The 10,472-nt window shown below is 37.1% G+C and overlaps 1 protein-coding gene across 1 annotated transcript in view; it reads right to left on the bottom strand.

Annotated features, from left to right (window-relative positions):
- Positions 1-3,564, bottom strand: part of siah2l (seven in absentia homolog 2 (Drosophila)-like) — a 20,404-nt gene extending 16,840 nt beyond the window's left edge. The window contains exon 1 of the mRNA XM_059351473.1: positions 3,084-3,564. Coding sequence (XP_059207456.1) covers positions 3,084-3,497 — 414 coding nt within the window. The 5' untranslated portion in view covers positions 3,498-3,564. The remainder of the gene's footprint in view (positions 1-3,083) is intronic.
- Between the last annotated feature and the right edge of the window lie 6,908 nt (positions 3,565-10,472).

The raw sequence follows: 10,472 nt of genomic DNA, 5'->3' as shown, positions 1-10,472 counted from the left end.
ACATTTTTTCAAAAAGCTGAAATTTGCAGCGTTATTTCGACAACTTCCCAACCCGATATCCTGACGCACCTATAGATTCCTTACATCTTATAGTTTCAAATGATACCAGTATCTCCAGGATATTAAACAAAGTCAGCCCGATACAGCCTCCGAAAAAAACAAAAAACGGCTCAAATACTGACGGCCCGCTGGGCGTGGGAACACTAAATATCGATACTTGGTGGCCATGATTGATATAATATTCCCACAAAAAAAATCATGATACTATGATATATATAACTATATAAAACAGACATTATTGTCAGAGTTGGAACTTTCCAACAGTCCTTGAATGGATCATCAGTTACAAGCGTTTTCGTTACAAAAAGTGACCAAAATTAAGACTGAGAGACTTTCCATCAAATTTTAATTATTGTTGGATGTACACATCAACGTTTAATAGAAATATGTTCCGGCTGCAGGTACAGAACATAAAGTCACTGCTGGTTCTAACAAATAAAAGCATTTATATTTCTATATACCGTATTTCCTCAATCTAAAGCCGGCCCCTATTAATGACGGCCTCATTTAGTAACCGGGTGTAAAAACATTTTTTAGTAAATAAAAGCCGGCCTCTTTTATAAGCCGGGTGTCTTACCTTAACCTGCACCACCCTGACCCCTGACCCCAACCAGTCCTCCTTTAAGTTGTTAACATGAGCCCAAGTTGACCTGAACCCCAAACAGTTCTCTACAAGGCCTCACCTTAAACTGAAATCCTGACTCCAACCAGGAGGTGATCTACGGAGAACACTGTTCAGGAAACATCATCTGACGGGAACAGATTTCTGTATTTAGAAGTTTGTCCCCACGAGTTAGTCCTGTAGGTAAATATGGTTGTTTCTCTGCTGTCCTAGTCATTCTCTGTAAAGTCCAGCCGTTTACACACGTTCTTCTGGGCTTTTTACTAGTTTAGACATTTTAAATCCTGTTAAAATGAACATTCAGCTGTTCATTGTTTGTTTACATCCCAGTACTTCCAATATGGCCGACATCCGGGTAACTGGTAACAATGCGCTGTGTAAAACACTCTAAAAAGTGCCGGTCAGAGCTGCTCTGATTTTCTTTTTTTAATAAAAGCCTCCTTCCAATAATAGCCTGCCCCTATTATTAGCCGGGTCCCAAACTGATTGTTTATTAATTGAAGCCCCGCCTACTATTGGAGGAAATACGGTACTTTATCTACACATTTCTCACAGGTGCAGCTTTACGGAGGAGGTCATGTGACCCGACACCGCCGCAGGTAAACGACCTTTGGTGCCAAGTTTCGTTTGGCGTTAGTTTACAGGCGGCGGATGGAGGTCACGGTGTGCAGAGCAGCTTCAGATTGCTTGACTTAAATCTAAACATCTTTATTAAACACTTCTTTACACTATTCAGCTTCTTTAACGGGAATACTTTTAACATTTTGAAATATGTTAAGACGAGTTAACGTCTAACACCCATTTTCTGACATTTTAATAACCAAACAACTAATCTATTAATTGTGAAAATGGTGTGCAGATTAATTGAAAAATTTAAATAATAATCTTGGAATAAAAATTCAGCTTCTTAACTGGACTGTCTCTTAAAAAAGAATGCATTAATGCTTTTAAACAGCTACTCAGATCATTTGTGTTATAATATATTTGTTAAGTTTGTTGTTGTGATAAACACACAAACACACAGTGAGCCGTCATCATTATTTAAACAGTAAGAGGAGCAGCTGATCTCAGACCTGTCAGCTGATCTAATGAACAGTGAGGCCTTCAGCTGGACGGACACACTGGGAAAATACTTTACTGCAAGTTCAAGTCTTAACAAAACTATTAAAAAAATCATCATTTAGTCAAAAAGTTACCCAACATAAAGGGCAGAATAGGTTGTGTGTCAGTACCACAAATGACAGCACGCAGGGCAAAAAGCTTCCTGTTAGACGTTATAAAAGACAGTTTAAACAGTGAATAAATGTGCGTAAATGCCATGATGAATGACTTTGCGCATGCGTCCAGTCCAGTACGAACAAGTCTCCAAAAGTCTCCAGTAACACCAGAAAAAGTCGCTAGATTTGTCGCAAATCGCTTTTTTGACAAAGAGTCTCTAGAGGGGTCTGAATAGTCTCTAAATATAGCCACAAAGTTGCTAAGTTGGCAACAGTGAGGAGTTATTGATGATATAATCAGCATCAGGGAGGATAAATGAACTAAGTGTTGGGACTGGTCCTTTATATCAACCAGCAGCTCTGACACAACACTACGTCACGGCTTTGATCCTCTATGACATCACAGGTCGGCTTTGATCCTTTATGACATCACAGGTCGGCTTTGATCCTTTCTGACATCACAGGTCGGCTTTGATCCTTTATGACATCACAGGTCAGCTTTGATCCTTTATGACATCACAGGTCAGCTTTGATCCTTTATGACATCATCGGACACGTAAACAAACAAAAACACACCTGTCAGCTGTGTTCTGTGTATGTGTGTGTACATGTATATGTGTGTGTATGTCAGTGACCAAGTGTGTGTGTGTGTGTGTATGTATATATATATGCGTGCGTGTATATGTATGTGGGTAAGTGTGTGTGTGTATATGTGTCTGTGTGTGTGTGTGTGTGTGTGTCAGTGACCAGGTGTGTGTATATGTGTGTGTGTCTCTGTGCGTGTGTGTGTGTGTATATATATATATATATATGTGTGTGTGTGTGTATATGTATATAAGTGGGTGTGTGTGTGTATGTATATAAGTGTGTGTGTATATAAGTGTGTGTGTGTGTGTATATAAGTGTGTGTGTGTATTTGTATAAGTGTGTATGTATATAAGTGTGTGTGTGTGTGTGTGTGTGTGTGTGTATGTATATAAGTGTGTGTGTGTGTGTGTGTGTGTGTGTCAGTGACCAGGTGTGTGTATATGTGTGTGTGTGTCTCTGTGCGTGTGTGTGTGTGTATATATATATATATATATATGTGTGTGTGTGTATATGTATATAAGTGGGTGTGTGTGTGTATGTATATAAGTGTGTGTGTGTGTGTGTGTGTATATAAGTGTGTGTGTGTGTGTGTGTACCTTGCAGGGGAAGGGCAGGGTGGAGGCCACCTTCTCCATGGCCAGGTTCCTGATGGAGGGGCTCAGGGGGCCCCTGCAGGTGGGGCAGCAGCTCAGCTTGTGTCTGCAGAGGTTACAGAGCAGGTGACCCGCCCCGCACTGCAGGATGGGCGGCAGCACGTAGTCCAGGCACACCGGGCACTCGAACAGCGCCGTCAGCTCCGGGGGCTGCCCGGGGAGGCCGGCCGCGGCCAGGGACCCGGCCGAGGAGGCGGAGGGGGCGGCGGACCCGGACCCGGACCCGGAGCTCACCCCGACGGCTGCTGCTGCCGCTGCGGCCGCGGTGGCGCCTCCGGACCCCCCGTGCTTCCCTCCGCCGGCCTTCCCGGCCCCGAGTCCTCCTCCCCCGGCCCCGGCTGAGGACGGTCGGCTCATGGCGTCCAGCTGGGCCGTTTCCTGGAGACTACCGGGTCTGTTTACTACCGGATCTCCGCTCCTGGACCCCGGACACTCAACATGGCGGCGGCGGGTTTGTATCGCCTGCCGAGCGCTCTGATTGGACGCTGCGTCACTGACTGACATGGCGCTGAGCCAATCACAGTGAGGGACGGGGTCATTACGTCATGGTTGGCAGCAAAGCGGAAGACAGGCAAAAATAATATTATCCAAAAGTTTATATATAAATATATCTATAAATATAAATGTAATAATATCACAAGTGTATATGTAAATATAAATATAATGACACAAATAATATCACACGTTTATTTGTTAATATAAATAAAATATTATCACAGGTTTATATGTCAATATCAACAAAAGGCAAAATAATATCCTGTCGTTTATATATAAATAAAAAATAATATCAGTTTATACATAATATTATTTATTTATTTATTATTTTTATTATAGAAAAATAATATAATCCCAAAGTTTATACATAAATAAACATATAATGAGGAAAAATATCATCCTGAAGTTTGTATGTATATATATATATATATATATATATATATATATATATATACATATATATATATATATATATACAAGAGGAAAAAAAAAAAAATCATCCTGAAGTGTATGATTTAAGTCTTTTTTAAATTTAACTTTAATACATTAGTGCATGTAAACAATAAACTATATAGATAAAAGTGGTCAGAATAATTAGTATTCATAAATGTAATTGTATTACATTAATGCATGTAAACAATAACTAAAAGTTTGTCTCAATTTAAACATACCAATTGTAATGTATTTAATGTTCAAGCTGAACATTAAAATGAAATAGTTTTTCATGAACCTGTTTTATCATGTGATGTGTGTGTGGCGCCACTCAGTGGAGGATCAGTGTCACTGCAGCCTGATTCTTCATCTTCATCATCATCATCATCATCATCATCACATTCAGCAGCTGGTGAGAAAATAATAATAATAATAACATAATAACATAATAATATTTCATACAAGTGATGAGCTCAAAGTATTTCACAATAAATAAAAATAAAAATGCAACACTTAGAGCAAATAATCAGACAATAAAAACACAGTAGATCATAAAATATATATTTTATAAAACCAAAATGAAATACAATTAAAAATATTAAAATTGACAGAAATATTTACCTGATAATAATTTAAATCAAAACAAAAAAAATAGATTTTCAGCAGCTCGGGGCATTCGATAATGTCAATAAATAATGAAAAAAGTGTTAAAAAATAAAGTTGTAGGAGGTAAAAAAAAAGTAATCCTTGCAAATAAACATTTATATAAATAAATGTTAATATATATAAACATGGTGGATATGCACATATATGTCTACATAGAGCGTGTTGTATATATACAATAATAGATATATAATTAAATGTCTTTAATTAAAGTAAGTGGATGTTTTAATGTCCGACATTAATTATTGTATTTTAATTTAAATTAAATGTCCTTTAATATAAACAGTGTGTGTGTGAAGCTGCTCACTATACGAATATAAGATGTCTTTTTCATTAAAGCGTCCCACTTTATCTGCCAGTAATAACTCAGCAGAATAAAGTTAAATAAAGTGTGAGAACATTTGGCTCGTTGATGAAGGTCGCTCCAAAGTCGGCCAGAAACTCTCCAACAATAAACCTGAGCTGCTTTATTAATATTACACAAACAGCTGAAACTGCTGCTGGCAGAGTCTGTGAAGCTGTGGTTGAATTTCACATTTTAAAATAAGTTAATATATCCAGATATGTGAAGAAATGTGTCCCAACGAGTCTCTTTACAGACCTGCTGTAACAGTCAGTAAATGTGTTGTTGTGTCCTCTTTTATATGAGTCTTTGTGCATCCTGGGGTCCCTAAACAGTCTGAGAGCTGCAGAAATCATGGCACCCCGGCGTGGTGTAACGGCGTGGCGGCCTGGTGCAGCAGCGTGGTGTGTTGTCAGTCTTAATAAGCGTGTTTCCACTACAGTCCAATACCCAGAATGAGGTGGTCTCACTCACTGAAACGCCCCTAATCTGAATACGAGCCGTCCTGAGGGACTTTTGATGGGACTTCTTTAGTCCCTGTAGAAGAACAGGGTCTTTTTTCTCCCCTGAAAACAGCCTGGTTGCTGATTGGATAGAACATTAAGCAGGATGTGACGTAGTACTGAACACCACAACAACATGCAACATTTGTAAAAGCCGGCGAAGCAGTGTTGCCAACTTAGCAACTTTGTTGCTACATTTAGCGTTTTTGTTTTTTTTTCAAAAAAGAGACTGGTGATAAATCTAGCGTTTGTCTAGTGTTTTTGGAGACTTTTGGAGACTCGTTTTTACTCTTCTTAACTAGCTGCGGCGGTCGGTGGCTCATTAAGAAGAACGAGTCGAAGCGGCACAGTCCTCCTGCAGCAGTCTCTCCCAGCTGCAGAGCCGGAGGGGATGTTAACCCCTTAGCGTCCAGTCTGCAAATTGCTAACAGGCTAACAGTTAGCTCTCTAGCAGTACAGTGTGTATGTGCTAACAGGCTAACAGTTAGCTCTGTAGCAGTACAGTGTGCATGTGCTAACAGGCTAACAGTTAGCTCTGTAGCAGTACAGTGTGTATGTGCTAACAGGCTAACAGTTAGCTCTGTAGCAGTACAGTGTGTATGTGCTAACAGGCTAACAGTTAGCTCTGTAGCAGTACAGTGTGTATGTGCTAACAGGCTAACAGTTAGCTCTGTAGCAGTACAGTGTGTATGTGCTAGCAGGCTAACAGTTAGCTCTGTAGCAGTACAGTGTGTATGTGCTGCTGCTGCAGGAGGTGTTCACTTAGCGATCTCTGTTTGTTTACAACAAGCACCAGACACTCTGTGCACAGTTAGTGATGCCGTTAATACACAATCACTATGTTCATGATCAGCTGCCGACGTTGTGCACATCTAGTGATGGCGGCCACAGTTGAGTCTCCGTGTTTCTCCAGAGTCTCTAAATCCCTCTGGAGGCCTTTTTGTAATGGAGACACTCAGAGTGAAAGGACTTTAGAGAGGGCGTGGCCTGAGACTTTAGAGAGGGCGTGGCCTGAGACTTTAGAGAGGGCGTGGCCTGAGACATTAGAGAGGGCGTGGCCTGAGACTTTAGAGAGGGCGTGGCCTGAGACTCTCCCGGTGGACACTCTTCCCCCCTAGTGGAAACATGGCTGATGTCTCTCTGTCTTCCAGCTCGTCTCTCTCTGTCTCTCTCTCCGTCTTGTTGCCGGGGAGATTAGAGATTTAGAGAATCGGCGTCTCAGCTCAATTAACCTTCAGACTTCGTTCTTCCAGACGTTTGTTTCTCTTCCTGAGAGACTCTGAGAGGTTTTTATGGCGGAGCAGTTTCCCGCTCTGCTTTCTGTCCAAACATTCTGATTTTATGATCCACAAACCTGAAACTAACTCACATTTTATTGTTTATTCATGTTCATCATCACAGCTGAACATACGACAGAGTATCAAATGTTTAAACACAAACATTATATTCACGTTTATACATAAAATGTTTACATGGTGCTGTTCAGCTTATTGTTAATATTACATTTTATTATTATTATTTTATATGCAATATAAAATAATAATAAAAATCGGATCGGTAAAAATAGATTGTTTCATGCTGTGTGTGAGGCAATATGGACAATAAATAAATCATAAAAATATATGTATATATTTGCAAGGAAATAAATGTAATTTTAACTTGTTGAATAAAATCTAATTTAATGCAAAATCAGATTTATTATAGATGATGTTAATTATTTTAAGGTTGAAAGTCAACATACTTTAATATTTTTTATTTATTACATTTTATTCTCTTGAGACAAATAATGGACTTTTTTAAAAACTTCTGTTGACTTTCCCTGCAAACACTTGAATTAAAACGACTATAAAAATGTAAGTTATTATTAAAATTATTATTATTATTTTTGGTCTTTTGTTTTGGATTTGCTATCAAACTGAGATTTTATTGTTTATTGTGGCTCAAGCTTCTGCTTATTATTTAATTTCAACTCGTTTTTATTCCTATATGTCTCTATATTACCTTCAGTTTATTGATTTCTTGCCTTTTATGATTTATTTCTTATGCAAAACACTGAAAACATTGTTGTGGAGAATAAGTGTGGCAAACAGAAACAAATAAATCAAAATTTTTAGAAGTACGTGTGTACGAGGCGACGTGGTGTCTCTCTACTCATAGAACCAGGTTACAACGTAACCAAACGGTATTCGACTGAATAACGAAACATTTCAGACGCTGTTTGTCCGCATTTCATTCTCGTTCCATTAAAGAATTTGTGTTTAGAAATGAATCTTTTGAAGTATTTTTCTAGTTGAAGTGCAGTTTCTGCTACAACATCAACATAAGAACTATCTTTTGCCATTTTTGTAAACAGAAATAAATCAGTTTTAAGTCATTTTCCTATGAATGAAATAATCACGTTTTGTTCTTTTGACCATTTAAAGAAGATTAGTGTGTTTCCTGTTCACCACATTTTCTTTTGTAAAACCAATTAATAAAATAAAATCTCATCATGAAGAAAAGAACGAGGCGTTTTGACTCTTTGACCGCAGATAATTTATTTCCTGCTAATCCGTTAATCTCCTCAGAACGTCCTCACTTCACTTTTCTAACTTTATTTATTATTTATGGAGCCGTCAGTAGGGGAGAGCGGGGACACATGCAACCTTTCTAATGTTTGATGTCGTCACTCAGAAACCTCCAGAACTCTGGATGTAATACTGAACTCTGCTTATTTAATGTTTTTACAACCAAGATTAGAGTCACAACAGTCGAATTATGTATAAAAATATAAAGAAAATATAAATATAAAATCAGTGAAGGGATCAACAAGAAATTTGAGTCCTCGACTGGTCGGGAAAAACTGAAAACCTGAAAACCTGAAGATAAACTTTGTGCATCCTGGTCTTCAGTGAATTCTGATGATGATCTTGTAGCTTTATGTTGTTGTTGATAAACAAATTTTAAACAACAACAACGTGTTTAAAACAAATATTGTGACGTCGGGTAAAACAGCCACAATGTACGAATCACGCTGCTGCTTTTGTACGAAATAATCGATATGTTGATCAAACAAACCAGGACTTTCAACAGGAGACGTAAAGAAAAAGACAAGAAAAGAAAGTAAACAGACACAAATTTACGAAAAAAAATACGTCAAATGACCAAAACAAGACATAAAATTACAAAAAAATACACAAATTTACCAAATTATTAAAAAAATTTTACAGAGTAAAAAAAACGACAAAAAAATGTTAAATGACCAAAGAAAACAAACACAAAATTACCAAAAAAGAGATGTTAAGTTACCATAAAAGACATAAAATTACAGAAAAAGACATAAAATGACAAAAAAGATGTTAAATTACCCAAAAAACAAATAAAATTACATGTACCAAAAAATTATACAAAATGAAAACAGTAAATCAAAAGGAAATCATGTGACGTAAAGAAAAAGACGTGAAAAAATACATGAAACAAAGACGTAAACAAACACAAATTTACAAAAAAAAGACACAAAATGACAACAAAGACCCCAAATGACTAAAAAAGATGTTAAATGACCAAAACAAGACATAAAAACGAACAAAAAAGATAAGTAAATAAAATGACAGAAAATGACGTTTAATTTCTAAAACTAGACAAAATGAAATAACCAAAAAACACACCAAATTACCATAAAATGACAAAGACACAAATGACCATATATGTAAAAAAAGACCAAAAAAAAAAGAAAGAAACATAATAAGAGCAGGTAAGGAAAAAGACGTGAAAAATACATGAAAGAAAGACGTAAACAGACACAAGTTTACAAAAAAAGACACCAAATGTTAACAAAGACACCAAATGACCAAAAATGGCATAAAATTCAGAAAAAAAATTCATAAAATGAGAAAAAAAGCCGTCAAATGACCAAAAAAAACCGATGAGCTGCTAACAACCTGCTGCACCTGCCAGCAGGCGGATCAGGACCAACGCTTCAATTACAACGTCTTTCTTCTTTCAGAGTTATTACGAGTGATCCTGAAGGCAACATGAAGGAGGAACTACATCTAATCTAGTGTTTCCGTCTGTATTAATAATTGATGAGGTGATTATTATAATTGATGAGGTGATTGTGTGGAGAAGTATCATCACCTGCTGACGTGTTGAAGATAAAAGCAGCTTTTGTTTTTCTGTCACAGAAGAATCAGAAAACCTGTCGAACGTCTTTAATTATTGACGGAGTGAAGAAGCTCCGACGTCTCAACTTTAAACACCTTTCAGCTTCGTTTCACTTCCTGTTTAATCTACCTACATGTAATAATACATTAAATCTATATCTGGATCATACTTATCATGCTGTGCTGAGTAAATGTAACTTTCTTTCACTTCGCTGGTGATTTTATAATCTGTTTCTCAGCTGTTTGGGCTCGGTAACTCATAGACACACACACACACACACACACACACACACACACACACACACAAACACACACATTGTGTATAACCAACGTGGTGACCAGCTGTTGTTATTAATAACTTTTAGTTGCCCAACGACAATTAAATGTGAACTTTAATTGTGTTTTTGGTTCGTGGAAAAAACTTGAATATTCTCTAAGATATAAGTGGTAAAATAGGAGAAAATCCCCACAAATGTACAAGAAAAAACTAAAAAAAACTAAAAAATTTACAAGAAAAAAAACTAGAAAACGTCTGTGTCTTTTTGGTTGTTTTAAATCTTTATGGTCATTTCATATCTTTTTTTGGTCGTTTTATGTCTTCTTTTTGGTAATTTTGTGTCTTTTTTTGAAAATGTTGTGTCTTTTTTTGTAATTTTGTGTCTTTTTGTGGTCATTTTATGTCTTTTTTAAATGTTGTGTCTTTTTGCAGTAATTGTGTGTCTTTAAAAAAATCTTTTTTTTTTTCAAATTGTGT

Source organism: Centropristis striata, chromosome 15, assembly GCF_030273125.1.
Source record: "Centropristis striata isolate RG_2023a ecotype Rhode Island chromosome 15, C.striata_1.0, whole genome shotgun sequence".
Taxonomy (NCBI): domain Eukaryota; kingdom Metazoa; phylum Chordata; class Actinopteri; order Perciformes; family Serranidae; genus Centropristis; species Centropristis striata.
The sequence above is the reverse complement of the archived record's forward strand: the minus strand, read 5'-3'. Positions and strand labels throughout refer to the sequence as shown.